Source organism: Stigmatopora argus, chromosome 22 (assembly GCF_051989625.1).
Source record: "Stigmatopora argus isolate UIUO_Sarg chromosome 22, RoL_Sarg_1.0, whole genome shotgun sequence".
Lineage (NCBI taxonomy): Eukaryota > Metazoa > Chordata > Actinopteri > Syngnathiformes > Syngnathidae > Stigmatopora > Stigmatopora argus.
Window position 1 is genome coordinate 6,166,446 of NC_135408.1, and position 22,539 is coordinate 6,188,984.

The 22,539-nt window shown below is 44.5% G+C and overlaps 1 protein-coding gene across 3 annotated transcripts in view; it reads left to right on the forward strand.

Annotated features, from left to right (window-relative positions):
- fat3b (FAT atypical cadherin 3b) overlaps window positions 1-19,809 on the forward strand; it is a 51,175-nt gene extending 31,366 nt beyond the window's left edge. Inside the window, exons 29-51 of one of the 3 annotated variants that reach the window (XM_077592249.1) lie at window positions 68-202; window positions 283-616; window positions 1,152-1,348; window positions 2,175-2,328; window positions 2,403-2,815; window positions 3,880-4,093; window positions 4,177-4,391; window positions 4,454-4,591; window positions 5,044-5,187; window positions 5,332-5,529; window positions 6,145-6,422; window positions 7,066-7,631; window positions 7,719-7,850; window positions 8,083-8,240; window positions 8,476-8,941; window positions 9,702-9,858; window positions 11,942-12,092; window positions 12,789-13,190; window positions 13,300-13,549; window positions 15,762-15,860; window positions 16,797-16,856; window positions 16,932-16,970; window positions 18,692-19,809. In XM_077592249.1, coding sequence (XP_077448375.1) covers window positions 68-202; window positions 283-616; window positions 1,152-1,348; window positions 2,175-2,328; window positions 2,403-2,815; window positions 3,880-4,093; window positions 4,177-4,391; window positions 4,454-4,591; window positions 5,044-5,187; window positions 5,332-5,529; window positions 6,145-6,422; window positions 7,066-7,631; window positions 7,719-7,850; window positions 8,083-8,240; window positions 8,476-8,941; window positions 9,702-9,858; window positions 11,942-12,092; window positions 12,789-13,190; window positions 13,300-13,549; window positions 15,762-15,860; window positions 16,797-16,856; window positions 16,932-16,970; window positions 18,692-19,341 — 5,550 coding nt within the window. In that variant the 3' untranslated portion in view covers window positions 19,342-19,809. Of the gene's footprint in view, window positions 1-67; window positions 203-282; window positions 617-1,151; window positions 1,349-2,174; window positions 2,329-2,402; window positions 2,816-3,879; window positions 4,094-4,176; window positions 4,392-4,453; window positions 4,592-5,043; window positions 5,188-5,331; window positions 5,530-6,144; window positions 6,423-7,065; window positions 7,632-7,718; window positions 7,851-8,082; window positions 8,241-8,475; window positions 8,942-9,701; window positions 9,859-11,941; window positions 12,093-12,788; window positions 13,191-13,299; window positions 13,550-15,761; window positions 15,861-16,796; window positions 16,857-16,931; window positions 16,971-18,691 lie in introns of those variants that run through there. The other 2 variants (XR_013298100.1, XM_077592247.1) reach the window with 2 other exon arrangements.
- The last annotated feature ends 2,730 nt before the right edge of the window (window positions 19,810-22,539 follow it).

The following is a 22,539-nucleotide window of genomic DNA, read 5'->3' on the forward strand; positions in this document are numbered from 1 at the left end:
CAACTGAAGCCATTGTGTTAAACAAGTCATTTTCCAGACATCATTCTTAAAAACTCTGCGGCGGCAGGTGCAGGACGTGAATGACAACAAGCCGGCGTTTGAGACGGACACCTACGTGGCCACAGTCATGGAGGGCATGCCGGTCGGCACCAGGGTGGTACAAGTGAGGGCGCAGGACCCAGATTGGGGATCCAACGGTCAGGTGGGCTGCCGACACGGACCAATTGTTCGTCAGTTCACTCGTATCTAAAGGCACCGCCGTATCAAAATGCCCCTTCAAAGGTGATTTACAGTCTGGAAGAGTCGCCGCCTGTGTTTGCCATCGACAGCAAGACGGGCTGGATCACTACCGCCGGCACCGTGGACCATGAGGCACGCTCGAGCTACAACTTCCGCGTGGTAGCGTCTGACCTGGGCGAATTGACCACACTGCAATCTGCTGCCACCGTCACGGTGACTGTGTCTGACGTCAACGATAACCCACCGCGCTTCCGCCGGGCACTGTACCGCGGCGCCGTCAAGGAGAGTGACCCACCCGGTGAGGTGGTGGCCGTGCTCAAGACCCAGGACGATGATGGGACAGACCAGAACCGCATGGTCAGCTTTTACATCACCGGTGAGGGACGCTTCATTACACTCTTTGACCGCCATTGTCAGTGATAGACGTCCAATCATGTGACTTTGAAAAGGTCAATTAAAACTCATTAGCAACAACTGGTGGAATATGGGTCTGACCAAAATATTATAAAGAACTCTAACCCTGCTAATTCATGTAAATTCTACTTTAAAAACATTTCTGGAGCCAATTAGTTTCTTAAAATGACTGATTTTGAAAACAAAATAAAAAAACAAAACAAGTTTCACCACAAGGGACTTAGTCACAATGACAAATGTAAATGTGTCTGGTTATATTCTGCTCAGACGTTTTTAATTCAGGACGAAATCGCATTTCTTTTTTTTTAACCTGCCATTTAGACTTTGTAATAAAGGTCACACTACACATTCTCAAATGTCGCGTAGGCGTTGTCGCCTCAGTTACATGATTGATGCTTATCGAATGCTGATGGTTAAAAAGGTGTACAACCATTTTTCTTCATCTTGAATGTTTGAGATGCAAGACTGATTTTTCAATGTTTCTTTTTGTGTGTCAGGCGGCAACGCAGATGGCGTTTTTGGTTTGGCACTGGTGCAGGGCGAGTGGAAGGTGTATGTGAGCGGGCCTCTGGACCGCGAGCGTCAGGACCAATACCAGCTCAACGTCACGGCCAGCGATGGTCTATATGTGGCTGGCGCCGCCGTAGAAGTTACAGTCATGGACGCCAATGACAACAGCCCCGTCTGCAACCAGGTACTCAAAACATGTCAGAGCAATCATTACCTCCATCGAGGTTGGATTTTCACCAAAAATAGATTCATTCATTATTCCATACCATTTATACTCATGGGGATACACATGATCCGTGCATACTGCAGCCCTTTGTGTAATATAGTTTGCCCACCTCTGAATTAACGCAGCAACATCTGTGTTTTGGGGGAGGTAAAAAAAGCATTCATTCTTTTACAAAAAAATATCATTTACATTATCGGGACTGGCTGTGAATGCTCATCTTTAAGTGCCACTGACGGCGCTAAACGTCCAATTGGATTGAACGTCTAGTGTGGTCAATGGCAGACAATAAGTTAGCAAGTAGGTCACCTGAAAATGCAGCAAAATGAATGGGGAGTGAAAAAATTACAGGAATTTACACATTGGAGAACAAAGCATCCCCACGTAGTTTTTCCCGATATTTCATTTTCTAGTTATAATGCATAATTTCGTATAACTTAGTCGAGACGCTCTACTGAGCAGCATTCTTGTTTGCCATTCATTTGTTATTTAATCAGTCCTCACCTCTATGCATTTTCCTTCCAAAACGCACCGCTTCCTCTGGGGCAATTTGTGCTCCAGAAGACATTTAATATTTGTATAAACAATATGCTTCATTACAGACCGGGGACTTTTTTCTGTTCTTTTTCCTATCTGATGATTCTTCCCCTTGTTTACAATTTTAACCTCTTTAAAAAGTTTCGGAACAAAAGCAATAAATAAGTTTCTAGTCCATAAAAGTGATGTCACAGAGGTTATTTTGGGATGTGGCCGATGGGATCATGGGTGGCGTGTATGTCTGTCCCAGGCGGTGTACAGCGCCTCGTTCCCCGAGGACGTGGCAGCCAATAAGGGCGTGCTGACGGTGGGTGCATCCGACATCGACTCAGGTTCTAGCGCAGAGATCCAGTACTCGTTATTTGGCATCGGTGTGGAAGACTTCTACATGGACGCCAACACTGGCACGTCTCACGCAACCATTCAAGAAATGTATTGTGTTTTCAAAATCATCACTTCTTCTGTTCTTGATTTAAAGGCGAGCTACGCACAGTTGCGCCGTTGGACCGTGAGAGCCGTCCCACTTACAAGCTGATCGCCCAAGCCACGGACGGCGGCGGACTGTTCTGCCGCTGCGATGTGTCGCTGAAACTCCTGGACGTCAATGACAATGCACCGGCCTTCGCGTCCTTGCGCTACGTGGCCAGCGTATACGAGAACACCGCGCCCAACACGCTACTGACGCGCCTGCGGGCCACCGACCCGGACCAAGGCATCAACCGGACCATCGTCTACTCCTTGATAGACTCGGCTAATGGTGTTTTTTCTATCGACCCCGTGTCTGGGGTGGTGGTTCTGGAGAAACCCTTGGACCGAGAGAGCCAAGACTCGTACCGGCTCTGTGTTCGAGCAACAGACCAAGCCGGGATTCAGGGGGCACTCTTCTCACAGGTAGGTGACCCAAAATTATTGCGGAAAACTCAATAACACAGTTTGACTTGTGTGTAACCGGCGACCGCTGGTTGAAATCTAAATGTCAAAAAAGCCATTTTGCGTAGTATCCGTGTGATATTTCTAAGTATTAGCCAGTGTTGTTCAAGTTATAAAAGTAAAGAGTTATAATTAGCGTTACTTTTCTGAAAAAGTAATCAAATTACGTTACCAGTTGCTTAATTATGAAAGTAGTCAAATTGCATTACTAGTTTCACTGCAACAGTAATTTAAAGAATTTTTTGGGGAAATTTGATGCAATGGATCGACGCAGCATCGAACATTCCAATTTTGCGTAGTATCGGTGTGTTATTTCTTATTATTAGCCAATGTTGTTCAAGTTATAAACGTAAAGAGTTATCGTTAGCGTTACTTTTCTGAAAAAGTAATCAAATTACGTTACTAGTTGCTTAATTATGAAAGTAATCAAATTGCATTACTAGCTTCAGTGCATGAGTAATTTAAAGAACATTTTTGGGAAATTTAATGCAATGGATCGGCGCAGGATCGAACATTCCAAGTGAATTAACATTTTCCTGTGTTTAACACCTTGAAACTGTTTCAAATTGTGAAATATGTGATTAAAATAGTTCCGGCACGGGTCTGGTATCCATTGGGATTAAAAGATGTTCTTCTTTGACATAGGGCACGTGCACTGAAAGAGGGTTACCTCAAGATGTGCCTCCAGGAGTGGTGATAACAAGCCGTGTAGATTTTAATTAAGATCAATGCTTATCATGCGAGCACTGAGACAAAAAGATGATGAGAGGTGACGCCTGAGGGACGGGCACTTCTCTTGCACCCAATGGCGAAAATATCACGGAAATTCTGTTAACTCCTTCAGTAACGTTGACGATGTCAGATGACCATCCGCATGGATCTTAAAAACTCCATTAAAACTCTTTAAATCAGTTTGTTACTAGAAGATGTCCAATCCATTAGTAGTCAGAGGATGAAAAAACCTCCCACTTCAAATGGATTGGATCTCTGAGTGGCTTTGCTTACAACTGGCGTGTGTCCGCCAGGTGGATCTGACCGTGCTGGTGCTGGATGTGAACGACAACGCGCCAGTGTTTCAGCGGCGTGAGTACACAGTCACCGTGCCGGAGGATGTCGCGGTGGGCACCGAAGTGCTGCGGGTGCTGGCCACCAGCGCCGACATCGGACCCAATGCCGAGATCAGCTACCGAATTCGATCGGGCAATGAGATGGCTAAGTTCTCCATCGACAGGAACCTGGGTGAGCTGTTCAGTTTGTTTGTTGGTTATTAAATTATCTTCCAGTCAAAACCAAATTTGGCAAGCATATTCCTTGCTTTCCAGGCTCCATTTTTGTGGTTGACGATCTCGACTTTGAAGTGTGTAAGGACTACTACCTAACGGTCGAGGCTTGGGACGGAGGCAAGCCCCCTCTCAGCGCCGCCACCATGGTCACCATCCAGCTCATGGACATCAACGACAACACCCCGGCCTTCAGCCAGGATGTCTACAATGTCCTGATCAGCGAGGACGCTGCGGTCGGCCAATCCATAACCAGAGTAAGATGTTCGGTTTGTTGCCAGAATTGCGATTCCTCATCGAACGTATGTTTTTCCTGAAGGTCCTGGCAGAGGACTTGGACAGTCAAGTTAACGGACGCATTACCTATTCCATCCTGAGGGGCGACCGGAGCAACCACTTCTGGATCGACCCGGTGACAGGGCTTCTCAAGGTCAATAAGCGCCTGGACCGAGAGCTGGTAATTATTTCAATCATTTAGATGTCCAATTCATTTTAATCAGAAGGATGGGCCGTGAATGCGTTTCATTCATTGCAATGAGAATTCAATATCAAGAGAAATGCCATGGGAAGACTTTGTTCTCCTATGGGTCAATTTTTGTTGATTTCCAGTCACATCCTAAATAATTTTGGGTCATTTGGGGCAAAATAAATGAAGTAAAAACAAAGGTACAGAAAAGGTCACTCTTTCCGGTTGCTTTGAGAAAAACTGTTCAGACTCGGCCAGCCTGACATAATGTGTAAACGCATCTTAAGGACGCACCTGTAAGTGCAAAATAACTCACGAGAAAATCAATACTCATTTTGTGAGTCGGTGCAAGGTCAGTGCGCACTCACTTATGCGGCCGTAACAAAGCGTGTCGGCCACGTTGCCTCGTGAATAAAGATGTGCTCACTCCCGCCCACGTCCAGGTGTCGCGCTACGCTCTGTCGGTTCAGGCTTTCGACAGCGGTTCACCCGCCATGTCCTCGGCCGTCGCCGTCAACGTGAACGTTGCCGACGTCAACGACAACCCGCCTGTCTTCGCTCCACCCAACGCCACCGCTGTGGTCCAGGTAAAAGCCTCTGGTGGTCCTGCCAAACTAATAAAAATATTGCTGTATTGCCATCTTGTGACAACCTGGTGCCAAGGAATTTAATTATGTGTATATGAAGGGAGCAATTTCACATCCTAACTTTCCACTCACAATTCTTTACAGCTGAGCCAAGCGTCTGGCAGCGTCCTACTCCGTTTGTCCGTGAGCGACAAGGACTCACCAAGAAACGGCCCGCCGTTTGAGTTCAGCTTAGTTTCTGGGAACGAGGGTGGTTTCTTCACGCTGGACCAGGCAGGAACACTGAGGTCTGACCGAGAGTTCAGCCCGGAGTCCCCCAGGGAATTTACTCTTGAGGTCCAGGTCAGAAACATTTTTTTTCCCTCTCAATCGCTGGCAATTTTCCCAGTTCAAATGGAGTGAACGCTTATTAGTGGCAAACTCGTTGAAATTTTATAGCAGAAAGATGAAAAGAGCCACACCACTGGACGTCTATTAAAAATAGAAACCCTGAAAATAATTAGAATCCCTACAACGAAACAAATTCCGTCGAAGAGGTTTGATGACTGAATTTCTGGTGCAACTGTGATATTTAGGCAAATTGTTTTCTGTACGTGCCATGGTGTTAGAGTGGTTAGCATGTTCGTCTCACAGTTCTGGGATCCGGGGTTCAATCCCGGGCTCTGGATCTCCTGTGTGGAGTTTGCATGTTCTCCCCATGTCTGCGTGGGCTTTTCCCGGATACTCCGGTTTACCCTCCACATTCCAAAAGTATGCACGTTAGGCTGTTTAGCCACTCTAAATTGTCCTTAGGTATGAGTGTGAGTGCAAATAGTTGTTTGTCTTGTTGTGCACTGCTATTGGCTGACAACCAACCAAGTGTACTACTACCCATTGTGAGTTGGGTTCGGCTCCAGCATTCCCATGACCCTCGTGAGGATAAATGACTGGCTTCAGGAATGTCCTTTCATTTTGCAGGCCAGTGACTCTGGCCGACCCCCTCTGGTGTCGTCCTCATGGGTGTTTCTCCGGGTCATCGGGAACAGTCAGTACAAGCCGGCTGTCGCACCCCTGGAAATCTTTGTGGTGACGGCGACCGACACGTTCCAGGGCGGGCCGATCGGTCGCATCCACGCGTCGGACCGTGACACTAGCGATGTGCTCTCCTACACCCACAAGCCGCAGGACAAGAGCATGTTTCGCATCAACAGGCAGGATGGCAGCATGACAGCTTTACCGGGCCTAGAACCGGGAAGGTAAACTACACAAATATTTGAATATGTTAGAGCAAATTATCATTGATGTTTAAAACTAACGTGATGCTTAGTGAACACCATTTGGAAAAATGTTCAGTCATTGATGGTTCTGGCTACACTGACTTTCACCATGTACAAGGTTCATTGCAAGTCTTCTGTGGTTTGGGCTGGATTTTAAAATCAATGCTAGAGGTGGGACTAAGAGATTCAGACTCAATCTAAGAACCAACCACTTAAGCATGCATCCATCATAAACACAACGGGGCTCACCCTGTCAGTTGTAGTCAATTTGTACTTTAACCTCCTAAGACCCAGACTCTTGCAAGGCATGCATTTTTATTTTATTTTTAACATTAAGCTAATTGGGACCTGATGGGTGTAAAAATAAAGAATATATCATTTTCATAACATAGTTTCTGAGAAAAATGATGTCCACATCATAAGCGGCACAGTACATGTGTTTTGAAAAGAGGACAATTGCTAAAAGTCCATTCGAAAGATTCATCACTACCACTAACAAAGTCAGATAATGTGTGATCTGGCATTTTTGTGCTGCCCCCTCCACTAGATGGCACCCGCACTCCTAGTTGGCCGATGCCCAAGTCTGGCCGGCCCTGCTTGATTTTATTTTGTCCATTTTCAGGTATCAATTGAATGCCACTGTGAGCGACGGGCGCTTCGCCGTGATCGCTGACATCTCAGTCCAAGTAGAACAAGTGACGGACGTCCTTCTGCGTAGCGCCATCACGTTGAGGTTTCGCTCCATGTCTCCCGAGGACTTACTTGGCCGCTACCTCAACCAGATCCGTCTGACATTGCGGGCACTCGCTGGCTGGAAATGGTCAGCAGGACAACAAGACCCGCTCCACATCCTCGGCTTACAGCCAGTGGATGGGACCTCCAACGTGGACCTCCTCGTGGCCATCGAGAGGCCGGAAATGTCGGGTGGCGGCAGTAGTGGCCGGATGGTGGGCTTTTACATGCCTCAGGAGTTGGCATCCAAGTTACAAGAGGCTCGAAGACAGCTCCGCGGCGTCCTGGCCGGGGCGACGGTGATGGATGGCGCCTGCTCCGGGGAGCTTGAGTGCGGGGAGAAGCAGTGTGAACAGACGCTTACCCTGGAGGCTGGCTCACTGCTGACGTACAGCACAGAGAAGGTCAGCTTGGTGTCGCTTCCATTCAGACGCATTGAAAGCTGCACATGCCCCCGTGAGTTGTTCTTTGGACTTTATCACTCTTATTTAATCACTCTTGAGATGTTTCGTTCAACATGTATTTTGCTCCCGCACCAATCAGGCGGCGCTTGCCCAGCTTCTGTTGTGCTTTGTGAAGGTCAGTCATGTCCCGCAGACATGCAGTGCATTCGCAGCGGCCCGACGGCGCCATCTGTCTGCCAGTGTCTACCTGAGCGCGTGGATGAGTGCTCTGGTAGGATCTTTGTTTTATCACCTAAGCAGAAATCATTTATAAAATCTTTATTTGGTTATTGACTTCATTAGTTTTTGTGTACCCTTTTCGCACTGAGGTTAGTTTTTGGTATGATCAGCGGCTTTGTTCTGTTCAATATTACTGCCGCTGTCGTTAGAAACTTGTGAAGCCAATTCTTGACTTAGTTCATGATAGATGTGCAGGTACACAGAATTTTCCTATTTCCATACAGGTGAAAGCTCTCTTAGTTTCTCTGGGAAGAGCTATATCAAGTACAAAGTGACAGAGAGCAGTCAGGGTGGGGAGATGAAGCTGGGCTTGAGGGTCCGCACACTGCAGTCCAGAGGGGTCATCATGTTCACGAGAGTCAACCCCTGCACGATGCTCAAGGTAAACATCAATATCTTTGAAATGACGTGTTGTTCTGGTTGGGCTGCTGTAATACGACCAGATAAGACCAGTTCAAGAAGCAAGGCTGGTCAAGAACTATGTCAAGAACAATTGAGCTGTTTTTTTCAGTGACTTTTGAAACAGATCATACATGATTTGGTTCTTGACCCATTAACTGCATTGTTTGTTCAATTGGCTTCTTGACTGTGCGTTACCCTAAATGCCACTTTTTCAGATCGAAGGTGGACGTCTTTGGTTCCAGCTGGATTGCGATAACACACTGGGCATCATGGGAATCTCTGGACGTCAGATCAACGACGGGCTTTGGCACAGCGTAGTATTAGAGCTGACCAGCAACTACACCCTCCTGTCTTTGGACGATAGCTACGTGGAGCGAAGGCGAGCTGCCCGAGCCCCCGTCCGTTTTTGGCCAGTGGCACCGGAATCCTCCTTCTTCTTCGGTGCGCAAGTGAAGCCCTCGATGGCGGGGAACCAGGCAGGGAGAGCCCAAGACGGCTTCTGGGGCTGCCTGGCCCGACTGACACTCAACGGCAGAGACCTGCCGCTACAGAATAAGCGCAGTCGCTATGCAGAGATTGCCGGGCTGAGTGAGGTGGAACTGGGGTGCGTCCTCTACCCGGACCCCTGCGTCAATGCCCCCTGTCTCAACGGAGCCGTGTGCACCGGCCTGCTCTCGGGAGGTCAGTATCATTTATTGCAATCCTTCAGTAAATGTCACATCCACCTGTCAACATCGGCCAATTGCTCCCCTTATTAATGATTGCAGTTCCCCTTAATAAATGATAATGAACCGTACAAATGCAATGCGGTGCACTCACATAGGGCGCAAATAAACTTTTTTTATTCACTAAATTCAAGATTATGTAGCTGTATGACGCTGACAGCTTGACTGTCGGATTACATTGCTTGTTGACGCGCTATATTTATATAGTGACGAGGTGTGAAGCATATCATGCTTAAAGTATGACAATATTAGCAGTTGACGATGATGTTTTCATCTGTTACCAGTGATTGAGACGATCCGGGTTAGAGCCAAAATCGGTAAAATTAGATTGTTTTTTTACAAAAAACGTACTTTTAAAAAAAAGAAATTCCCAAAAAAATGTTGTTATACGGCGTCCACAATTTGAAATGAACCAAAAACATATAAAATACGGTAAAAACAGGTATGCATATCACAAGGTTGGATAGGGGTTAGATATTTTTAAAAAAGAAGAAAATTATTTAATGAAACAAATCCTTGCAAAGCCAGGACATTTTTCTAAGTGTGTTGCCTCTTTCAGACAGAGATCATGCAAAAGTGGGTCATCAGAATAGTGGATGGAGCTTTAGCAGTTTAGTTGCCCTTTCTGTTGCCCAGGAGCCAGACAAGCAACATATTACTACATGTCAAAAGTACCCACAAATGGATGTGATGCTTGTTATGTTTTTCTTTGATAGGTTTTGGGTGCACTTGCGTCTTTGGCTTCACGGGGGGACGTTGTGAGATCCCAGTGACACCCTGCACACCAAACCCTTGCCAGGCCGGGGGCGAGTGCCAGGCTGTGGGTGGCGGCAGCTTCATCTGTCGTTGCCCAGCGGGACTGGCAGGGCTTATGTAAGATCAAAACGCTTTGAGAGTTAATGGAGCGTTGACGTGTCTTGTTTACAACTCAGCGTGTTATTGTTATGACCAAAGGTTGCCACTCGAGGGCAGTGGGACTCCTTCTGCTCAATCTCCTTTGATACTGTTAAATAATTCAATCTGTTAGGAAATGAGGTTTGTCCTAAAAATGACCTCCATGAAAACCAAAATCAGGATTTTTTTTTTAAATTAACTTAATGATTCTGTTTACATTTGTATGTAGGCCAATCAGCAAAAAGCAAAAACTATCATTTGGACACCACATAAACACCTTGTTTCTCCCACCCAATAACTACGAAAAATTCTATATTTAATATTTTATAAATTCTATTAAATAATATAAATACGGATAAAATATGCATGTAACAATAAGAATGTAGCCACTTGGTGACCAGTTTAGGCTGTAGTCTGCTTTTCGCCCCAAGTCAGCTGTGATAGGCTCAAGCAACCCCCTGTGCAGACCCTCTTAATGGTAGCAGGGGTTCCCATTGTCTATCCCCACTGACTTCAGGCGAAAAGCAAACTACGTCCCTAGACTGGTCGCCAGTCCTCCGTAGGGAGCACAGAGAGACCATCCACACTCACAATCATACCGCCACCAGCGGGAATCGAGCCCACACCTGTCCGCGCCAAATATAGGCGAGTGAACCTCTGAAGAAACAAAAATAAACATAATTTCGGTAATTTACACATTGCATTGATGACAAAAACATTCCATTTGAATAAATAACCTAAAGTACATACATATATATGTTAGTAATTATATTACTACACTAAGTCTAAGGGGTTAAAAGGGTATGAGAATATTATTTCTAATTGTTCTGAGACTTCAGTTTGCTATGAGTGAATAATAATTAGGGGTAAACGCTCTCTCAGCAGATATTATTCATCATGATGACATTTCCAAGTGTTGCGGCACACAAATATCAAACAAACATCATCCTAATCAGACAAAGGAAGCGCAAGAAGCAGCAATCTATGCGCATGAGAACAAAAACATTGGAGCATGCAAGTGATGCAAGTCATCCCAAATGAGGAGAAAATGGCTGAAACCCGCTGGAGGGGGGGTTTCACGTTTCAAAGCGCCGGTCATTGGACCGCCACTGATCCTGTAAGAAGTACTAGCTTAAACTTGGAACTCATCTAGAAAGCAAATGTCATTATTGTTCATTAAATACCCATTTGATAGTCTATTGTCGCTTTCACATTGAGCTCCTGCATTACAACGCATTAGACCCTGAACTAAATTCCTGTGTTCAACTGGGTGTGATTGCAGTGAATGATGGTTACCAGGCTTCCCAGTCAAAGAAAGATTGGACATCCGTTAGAATCAAAGGCAGAAAATATGTTTTTTCGTGCTGTTATATACTATTGTATTGGAGTAGTTAATTATTGCGTCCCTGGTGTATGGTAAATCCTTCTGAATTACAGCTTTCACTGTATTGCCTAACACCGGAAACTGACGAAATAGTCTTTGCTTTCTTTTGACTGCCATCTTGGTCAAAATTTTGTAAACTGTCCACTTTTGACACTGTCACATTAACAGTTTTGATAATGGCTAACCACAATGCCACTATTAAATCCACCTGATGCATCACAAAACAAGTTTATTTTCTACCTCTTGCCACCACTGATATCGCAGTGTTACATGATTAGCGAGTTTCAAATAGCCATAAAGTAATCTGTATTGACTTTTGCGGCTCATTATCCTTATGTTCTTCCACAACAAACAACTGAACTGAAGAAGCGTAGTATTCAAGAGTGTCAATAGATTTGTTCTCAAGCTGTTCAACTTGATTGATGCTATATTAAAATAACAGACTAAATCAGTAAGGAGTCGGGAATCATTGTCTTCTGCAGGGGAAGAAGCACGCATTCCTTCTGAGGCATTGTTAGGCTCCTGCAGTTTTCGGGACAAAACAGGATCTTCCAAACTTGGCTAAAAAGCTAAACGCGAGCAAAACAATGGGCAAAATGTTCCAATTCCCTTGAAATTGGAGTTATTGCTACTGAATGAAAGCAGAAACTTATAATAAAATGATCATTCTCATTGCAGATGCGACCAGGACGTGGACGAGTGCGAGCAGACCGACTGTGGCGAGGGGAGCGAATGCATCAATACACCAGGCTCCTTCTACTGCAACTGCACCCCGGGATACGAGGATGGGGATTGTGAAGAGGCGGGAAGCGTAGACAACGACACACAGGTGCCAACTTTAATGTTGACAATTCTTGGTTCTCTGATTTTTTTCCTATATTTTGTAAAGAAGATTGCTTAGATTTAGTCTAACAATTTTTTTTAAAGTGCTGATACAAGGTGAAGGCTTTAACAAAAAAAAACGTTAATTTGTGTAACTCCTAACCTACAATCAAGCCGGCAATTAATTTTGGGCCCCTGATATTAAAAATGAAAAATCTGGGCCCAGGGATCGATGCGTAAAACTCCCTAGAATATACCTGCAAATTTTCATTCAATCTGAATGACAAATTATCTGAGGAATAGATTAAAAAAACAGTAGTGTACACAACCCCAACAAGAACATGAACCTTCGCGTAACAGGTCTTCAACCTGTAATATTTGTATTAATTTGTTCATTTTCCATACTGCTTATCCTCACAAGGGTTGTGGGGGTGCTGGAGCCTAGCCCAGCCAACTATGGGTGCCAGCCAATTGCAGACAGATTCACGCCCACACTCATACTTAGGGGCAATATAAAGTGCCCAACCAGCCTACCATGCATGTTTTTGGTACATGGGAGGAAACTGGAGTACGCGAAGAAAAAGTTGTTGGAGTTTTCTTTCAATTATTGAATACAAAATGTGGGACAGTTGTGGGTCATATTTTGTTCACTTTCAAAAATCATATGTTCTAAGTGTCAATGTTGTGCACGGGCGCGTCCTAGGCGGAGCCGCTATCATACGTCGGCCCGGGCGAAATCATCGGCATCGGTGTCCTGGCATTTGTCATCGTCCTACTCCTCATCCTTTTCGCCATCTTCCGAAAGAAGATTCCTTTCCGGAAGGACTCGGCCCAGACGTCTGGGGCGGCCTCTGACGGGGCTGTCACGGCCGTTTCGGCAATCACGGAAACGAGCTACATGCTGCGCAAGACAGGAGTGGGCGTGGAGGGCATCGAGTTCAAGGCGGTGCGCGTGTCGGGCTCGCCGGGAAAATCCAGCTCCGCCGACGACGCCGGGGGTGAGGTGGGCGGCGGCCTGACAGGACCACCTCAAGTGGCCGTGAGACCCAACGCTCACTCGCCTCTGTTGGGGAGCAGACACGGCAGAGATGGGGACGGAAGCAGGGTAAGTATCGTATGCCATACAGGACATTGGACAGGAGTCCTTTCAAACTAAACATATTCTGAGCGAAGACCGAGAGTAACGTCAGCCATTTTTCCCCCCTCTATCATAGCTGAGCGGCTTCCTCTCCGACATGTCCGACTCACGCGGTAAGCGTCGGGGCGTGGCCGTGTGCAGCGTGGCGCCCACCAACCTGCCTCCGCCGTCGCCCTGCCGGCGCCTCCGACAACACAGCCCGGTTCACAAGGTGTCCTGGGAGGGCGGCAACACGGAAGTGGCGCCAGAAGTGAGGCGGCGGGACGAACGTGAGGAAGAGTGGAGTCAGAGAGCCTTTGAGATGGAGAGCACGGAGGGCAGCAATGGTGAGATAGAACACGCGCAAAAACAAGCCGGCTGAGGTTAAGGTTTGAAATGAGGGGTTGGGAGTTTGAAAGTGGGTTTTAGTCTTCAACTAACCATATTTTGATTTTCAAAGACACGCAGTGCTGAATCTTCTTTTTGTTGGCGCCGTTGCCATGGAGACAAAGCACTTCCCACTGACCTCAATACACTTGAAACGTTTTCGACTTCAATTCTAGTGAAGACTTTTGATGAATAAATATGAGCAATCATAGTTTTGAATTTCTTCTTTGAATAACTTTATACCCAAACAGGTTTGGGTCCATCAAAAGTATTGAATTACAATACATGTAATTAAGATCTTAAATGATCCTATATTGACTGTAAAGTCATTGTAGGAATTAAAATTAAAAACACTGCATTGAAACCCAAATTTTAATCTATAACCCGGGTTCAAAAACAGATTTTGCAATTCTTATCCTTATTTGCAAACTCAACCAAAACGTCAACTCTTATTCTGAAACGTTGGCATGAAAGCAGTGTTTTGTGTTATTTGTCACCGGCGCAATCCCACAAAGTTTTTTTCCCCCATCCAATGAATGAGTCGGAAGCATCTGTGTTCGTTAACATCAACTTCCTGCTCGCCAACATTGATTTCCTCCTTAGGGATCGGGATGTCCTCATTGGGGTGCTATGCTCCCCCACCGTGGACGGAAAGCACTCTCTAGGGTGTCCATTCCATCTTAATTAGTGCACGGTTTTGAGCCATGCATGTTTATCATGTAGTATCACGGGATAGTCGACAAACTGATTGGTCGTTGAAGCATGCTGCTGAGTAATTCCTTCAATTCCTCTGATAAATAACTTCAGAAGAGCAACATGGGAATCATGAGCACTTATGTTCAAACTTTTTTAACCTGGCTCCAGAGCCTACTTTAAAACCCAAACCCTGCAAAGTATCATTTCAAACACTTCCATGGGCTCGGAAGCCTACTTTAAAGCACTTAGCGTTGTTTGATACTCTAAACTTTGCTTCAAACCAAAGTTTGTTTTTGTTAGGTTTAGTGTTTCTATCGAGATGTGTGCATGGGTATTAGTGTGTCTGTTCATATGAATGTATGTACAGTATGTATTTCTGTCCGTGTCTTAAATATGGGTGTCAGAGGGGCAGCCAGAGGGCCAGATTTTGTGTGGCCCATGAAAGTAAATCACATAATCCACTTCATGTTTTGTGGTAAAATAAAATGGATGCAAAATTTATATAGTCCAAAATGTAAGAATACTTAGCCGGACCCCTTTTTGTATGAAATGAATGAAAATTAAAGAGAATATTTAGTTTTTTACTTCTTATTTTTTTTAATTAAATCCAAAAATGAAAAAAAAAAATCTTTTTTTATTGTTAGAAAATTTAAATACGTAAAAGATAAAATTAAATAAATAAGTAATAGTATTTTTCTACAAATGAACTTAAAATAGAAAATATTAATTCAAAAACAGTACATTTGTGATGCCTACGCAGTTTATTGACTATCAAACCCGATGACGTTTCATTGGCTAATTGATTAGACAATTATTCATAGCACCCCTAGATTACTTGAAAATTTGTTTGTTTGCTTCCCCCAATCAAAATGAATTCAACATTCCATATCGGCAATGGCAGCCAAATGAGTGAAATATTCTCATAGATGAAAACCATAGTTTTGTATACAATCTATGAGTGTCTGTTTGCGTGTGGATGTGGGCCAGTCGGGGTGTTTTTGTGTCTTATCAGTCAGTGTATAAATGAGTTTGTCTCTCTGAGAGAGTGTGTGTCTCATCTGTCAGCATGGAAAAGAGTGCATGTCTGTGTGAGTGTGTCTCATCTGTCTGTGTAGCGGTGCGTCTGTCTCACTGTGAATGTGTGTGTTTCATCTCTGTGTCTTTGTCTACGTGTGTATGTGTGTATGTGTGTGTTTTCAAAGTGTCTGGTGCATCCACATGCAGTCAAGTGGCTGCTCTCTCTTTACTTTGATTGACAGTGGTGGTAGTGATGGGAGGTTGTGGGGGGTACTGTGTTTTGCTCTTTCTAGTACACACACACTTGTGGTCCGAAGGCATCAAAGCATGACGAATGGTTGAGACCAAAGGCTCCGGTTCAGGACTTTTGTGTCAACTTCAATAGAACCTACATTCTTACAACACTGCTAACAAAGTTGATTGTGTTGTTTATGTCTGTGTATGTGTGTGTGTGTCCAGGTGAGCGTTCACCTGTGCAGAGCGACGCCGTTGGGCTTTCGTCAGACTCCATGTCAGAGGAGCTCAGCTCGTACACGTCGGAGTCCTTCGACGACAATGGTACGTCAGCAACTTACCGATAAATAGCCAATCCATTTTGAGTCCAAATACTAAATGTTTGTACGTATTTCTCCAACGCTATATATATATATTTGTTCAATGTAAATTCATCAAGAGGTTATACTAGAAGGACTGCATGCTCATCTTTCAATGCCATTGATTGCACTAGATATCCAATTGATGGATTGAACATCTATTGACATGAATGCCAGCTAATAATTTAACAGGAGCCTATCTAATGAAGTGTGTTTTGAAAAAAAAATCAAGATTGTGTTTGTTTCAAATGAGTTAATTCGCCCTTCTCAGTCAAAAGGGATCAAACGTCCATCGACATCAAGGGCAGCCAATAATTTAACAGCGAGAGTGCATAGCAGGCCTATCTGTGAAAAATTTCAATTTAGTTTCAAATTAGAGTTTAGAGTGCACCAACAATTATAATTAGCATGGCTGCTACCTCACTTCGCCTGTTTTACAGAAATGTAGTGACTAACAATAATAGTAATTTGAAAAATATATAAATAGGAAAACCTCCCCGGTGAAGGTAACGATAACGGCAATGATGAGGGAGCTTCGCGCTAGATTGTTAAAAAAATGGTACTTCATTAAGTGGGAACATGAAGTCGTTAACAAGATTATCACTTGGGGCGCTAAAAGAAGAAATACAAGAATACTTTTTTTCCTCTAGACAACTCGATAGCATTGATCTTTCACCTGCTACCAGGAAAGTATACAAGTAACACGCTAATGATGTGTGCGCATCCCTGTGTATCCTCTCTAATTACGGAGAACTGTGAACCTCGATGTGGAGAACACACACGCAAGTAGTCGCACACAAAGAACGTTAAAAAAAATCGGGTACTTAGTGTTTCGCATGTGCACACACTCGCACATTGTTCAAATTAGTAGTTGTCAAAGTGTGTGTTTGTATACACACAGCCTCCATCGTGACAGTCATCCGTTTGGTCAATGACACAGTGGACCACATTGAAAGTGAAGGTCGGTATACACAGCATGTACACAGTATTATGTGCATATTTATCATTAGGATTATAATTTTGTTTTTTTTTCTAGTGTCCACTATGAACAAGGAGGAGTGGCGGCAGAGTGCTGGTGAGTCTCATGTCAAATATACTATATATTACACTTTCCTATTGAAAACGAGGAATGTATACTTGGTATTCGGTATGTTTTTTAAAGGTATTTAGTTTTTGTTGGACAGGTGTATTAAAAGGAAAGACAGGCAGGAAAATAAGACGATTGATGGTTCGCTAAGTAGGCGGTGATGGTAGATCGAATTGTAAATTTCTTGGCTGAATGCATGCATTGAAGAGCACAACGCATACCCTCTCGTCTCCTCTTGGTATCTCATCATTACAACAGCCTGTACTTGAACTCATCAATAACTAAATACTGTATGTGTCTCATTCTTTCTCACGCCTCATTAACACCAAACTCAATTATGCGCAAGTGTCAAGTAGTGCATGTAACATTGTTAGCGCACTCTCATGCGGATGTTGGTTCATTTGGATCCGCATCTAGTTGGATGCACACATCGGAACCAAGATATACAATAAACGTCATAATCAAAATGCTTACATATTTGCTCTACACTAGTTAATAAACAGCGTTTATCACCAGTAGATGCCCAGTCCATTTGAACCGGGAGTGCGGCAGTGAAAAAAAATAGACATTCATTCGCTGCCATCCCTCCCACTCCAAATGAATTGGACATCCACCGCCGTCAAAGGCAGCCATTGTATTCCCAAATCTACTAATTTTCACCACATTCGCTGCTATTATTCACGCATCAAAAAACTCTGTGGCAGTTTAGCACACAATCACCCTCATTTTTCGGGTTTTAATCCAGAAGCCAAAATTCTGGCTGCTGGACTGTTCTGCCCCGCGGAAATTTCCAAATGGTGAGATCGGTCTGTCAATAGATTAGAAGACAAGTTTTACCGGCAGTCATATGAAGTCAACTGTTGGAATTCTCCTGTCAGGTTGAGGAAGGCATGTTGGCCCTAACTGAGACGTCGGTTATCGACTTTTATGTCTTGTTCCCTAGCAACCAATGCCACTTCTCCTTAGAGCGCAAATATCGCCTAGACCACCCCCCCCCCCCCAACCCCCCAAACAAAAGAAAAAGAGAGTGAGGGCGTTAAACTTCAAAGGTGACAAAGAACTAATCTTGACTTTTTTTGTCAAAAGGCATCTTAAATAATCATCATCATCATTAGCATGAAAACAACCCATAAGCCTAAAACGTCATCATACTCATGCATTACAAATGTCACTTGTGATTACATGAAGAATTTTCCTTGCTGAAATCTAGCACGCCCTCAATTCCTTTTGACACAGGAATTCCACGAGGCGGGTGTGGAGTTCAGATGGGTGCAGGGCCTCTAAATTTGTGGATTAAAAGGGGGAGTGGTTAGGCAAGGGGAGAATAAAAACAGATGTGAACTGATGTGAAGAGCTATGGTCAAGTGTCCCAAAATCTCCCAAAAAGGGGGACAGTAAATCCCCTCCATTCAGCCGGTCATCTGGACATACCAAATGATATCCAGATGCCATCCTAGTTTACAAAATCTTCCATCACATAGCTCCTTCACCACTGGAAGATTTTGTCCCAAAAAATTCCAACACATTAACAAGGGCTGGCTCTAGATGTGACTGTGTAGGTCCCTTCAAAAAATCCAACTCAAACTCATCGCACGCTGGCCTTATTCACATTTCTTCCACCATTGCCACGAGGGTTGTTAAACTCCATGCTCCCAATGAGAAATCAGTTTAACCCAACCAAGTCTGAATGCGAGTACCTGTGCCCGCAGCCTACCACTGGGATCCCTCCAGGCAGACCTCCAGCTGGTTCTCGCCCAACCGCATGCGTCCCCCCGAAGTGGGCTCGCACTACGACCTGAGCGAAGACCAGCAGAGAATTCGACGCGGAGGCAGTACCCGCTCTCTCCAGCTGGACTTCCCGGTCCGGATCTCCGTCCGCAACATGTGCCGGGAATGTGCGCCCGAGGTTGGGCGGCGGGCCTTCCAGTGGGAAAAAAACCAGTCGGGCGAGTGGCAGCGCAAACGTTGGCTGGACAGCGAAGGACGGCAACGGAGCAGCGAGGAATCGCCCGTCTACGAGGAATACCAGGAGCCCCGACAGGACTCGGAACGCGGCGAAGACTTTGACGGTCTCTACGACACCTTGCCCCCCGCCCGAGAAGCCTACGAGGGCTACCCGTCCAGCCCCCCGGGTCTCAGTTTACACCCGGCCCAGCTGATGCCCCCTTTACGTGCCTGGGCCCCGGGATCCAGGGAGGAGGCCGGTGGCACAAATCTGGGCTCCGGCGCCATGACCAGTTCTGGAGACGAGCTGGAGAGACTGTTAAACCTGGTGTCACTGCGAGCCAGAAGGGCTACTCGGACCAACAGAACCTCTACCGGGTCGGAACCCGCGGCGAGTTGGGATGGATTCAAATGAGCGACCGGACTTCTTTCTCATCTAGCGTTCCTCCGAGATTCTATTAACTCTTTCATTCTCGTTAACGGCCATAGACATCCAATCGCGTGGCTCTTTTCATCCTTCTGCTAAAAAAAAATCCAATGACTTTATGACGAGCAGACGTCCGATCTGTTCAAACTGGGAGGGCTGCCAGCCAATGAATGAAAGTTCATTGGATGCCAACTCTCCCAGTTCAAACAAATTGGATGTCTATTGCCATGATTGGCCGTCCACGCATTGGGATGAATGCCTTCTTTGTACAATTACTCCGCAATTATTTATTTCTTAAGGAGGGGTCGTATGGCGGCTGAGCAGCCGGCACATCAAAGAGGAAGATAATTAAAGGAAGACACTTTCAAGAGCGTGCGCACACACGTACACATACAAACACGCCGCCTTGGATTTAACGCCTTGTTTTGTCACTGTGAATAAATTGTGTACATTGTGCGCTACTGTGTTTGTGTTTGTCTTCTGTGGCTGCATTTCACCTCGCGCTCTATTTGAACTGAGAGGGCTGGCATTGAAAGATCATATTTGAATTAGTAATCATGTTTCAGCAATAGACAGCCGATTAATTACGATCAGGAGGGCTAGCAGCGATCATTCAGTGTCAGCCAACATATTTTTCACTTGCCTCGGCCAATCTATCTGGGATGATTGGTTAAAATGGTCAATCTTGACAAATTTGTTCTTAAACGTCAAAATAAGACCAGATAACAGATTCCAACCAAAATTGGCACTTTGAATCAAAATGGCAGCGCTCATGTGTCATTTCAAATTCTCCTTCTTGAGACTTTTTTGCGGGTCATGATGCTCTTGCCTACCAAATTTTGTTAAAAATTTTCAAAAACATGTTTTTTCGACTATTTCAAGGCGCCATTGACAATGATGTCCCAATGATGTGTCTTAAAAACTACATTAAAACGCTTGAAATGGGTTGATCACTGATAGACGTTGAATCCTTTTGAAGTGGGAATAAACGTTCCGTTCATTCGCTGCCAACCCTCCCATCAGCCTAGTGCTGTCAATTACAGCCGACAAAGATGAAAGTATTTGCATCCGATGACTTCCCAGGGTTACTGAATGTTGATACAGGACAGAGTTTGCAGTGAGCGAAACATATGCCGAGAATCACAGAGCAAAGGGGTGAGGAAGAGGAGCATTGCTCTCACTGACACCAGGATTACACACTCAGGGCGCAGCCTAATCTGTGTGGACGACATCTGCCTGGCGCAAACGCACACACACGCACAGCTGGAATGGACACAAACAGCATCTCACGCAACCGCCACTCATGCATTATTTAGCGATGCTTTAATTTCAACGGTGTAATCAGCTACGGCAACGAATCCCAGTGTGTGTGTGCATGCGAATGTGTCTGTGTGAGTGTGTGTTTTTGGCAGATGATTAGCCGGCCAATCCTGTGGCATATGCTAGGAAGAGCGTAGACCAATGCTTTTGCGTTAACCGGTACTCCCGTGCACTGAATAATGACGCTGTATTTGCATGTTAGAATTTTTATGTTTAGATCTTCAAATAATTTTTAGGAATATTGAGTTTTTGCCAAAAAAATGAAATCGCTGCAAATTATCACTGGCATTTATAAAAAATATCTTGCTGTGCCTAAAACATCACAAATATGATAACAATGTTTTCTTTCAGTTGCAAATTAGTTTTGTGCTTCAGCAGTGCCTCTGCTGGCTGCATCGAAGTACTGTTCCAGTAAATTGAGTCGATTTTACCTTCCCAGTTCCTCCAAAACATGATTAATTAATCCAAGAATTTATCAGATCCTATTTAACAATACACAAACACGCTCAGAAATCAATCTTAGTTTTGAAAAAATAAAAATAAAACCCTTTTAAGTTCCACCTTCTGCAAGCACTGCCTAAGATTAATTGCATCTTTTGCTTTTTTAATTACAGACACTCGCAATACACTCGGAGGCGTTGATGTAAAACATGCACTCGCTCACATCAATCCTCAGTCAAGCGCTAAGTGGCCCACCGCTTCGTTAAAGCAAACAAACTCAAACACGTTAGCAGCACATATCGAGGAGACGTGGGCACTCAATGATCAACAAGGTGAAGAAGTTTAGAATATCGTTCAACTACAATGCAAACTACAAACAAACAAAGAAAAGCATGTCAAAAACTACACTATGAAGCCGCATCAGGGCCATATAGAGAACAATAAATAATATATACATAATAAAATAAATAATATTTCAAATTCTGTGTGCCGTATAACAACTTTTGTAAAGATTTGGTTTTTTTTAAGTACGTTTTTTTTGTCAAATTGATCTCATTGTCGATTGTTAATGTTGTCATGCTTTGAGCAAGATGTGTGTCAGTCACTTTCACCTTTTCACTATATAAATATATAGCGTGTCAGCTAGAAATGTACCCAGACAGTCAAGCTGTCAGCGTCATACAGCGCCATCTACAGAATCTTGCATTTAGTGCACCGACTAATTGGGCCCTACATCCAATTTGAAGCAAATTTTAGACTTTTAAGTGCGCCCTATGTGAATAAATATGTGCCGCGTTGCATTTGTACGTTTTTTTTATATTGCTTAATAAGGGGAATTGCAATCATTAATAAGGGGAGCAATTGGCCGAGGTTGACAGGTATGCAATTCTAAAGTATAGTCTCATGAGATAATCAATATTTTTGGCGGTTCAGCCCTACATGAAGTAGGTAGGAGCTAGTAGAGGAAAGAAAGTTTCCACACAAGTGAACACCAAACTATATAAAAAGTTTTACTTGGTACTAACAAGGTTTTGTACAGTTATTAAAAGAAAAAAAAGTGTTACACCACTCCAGGTATCAGCAGTTATAATTATTACATCTGGCATTTTAATCCCATCAGGCACGGAGTCGGTCACATCTAATGAACCTCCTCCCCCTTCATATCATCCACATTCGCGGTGATGACACATCGTGTCCAGACGTCGTTATAGGTCGTCCGACACATGGTCCTCTTCGGATGAATGCTTCCATCAGATCCAGGACCAAAACAAAAAAACACACCAAAAATCCATGCGAGTGATGCTGAATAATTGTGCGTGCGTCACACAAGGTCCGGAGATCAATGACGGCCATGATGATGCAATTTGTCCGTCCCGACCGAGCGTTTCCATAATGACGGCGGATAGGGAGATAACACGCTTTCCG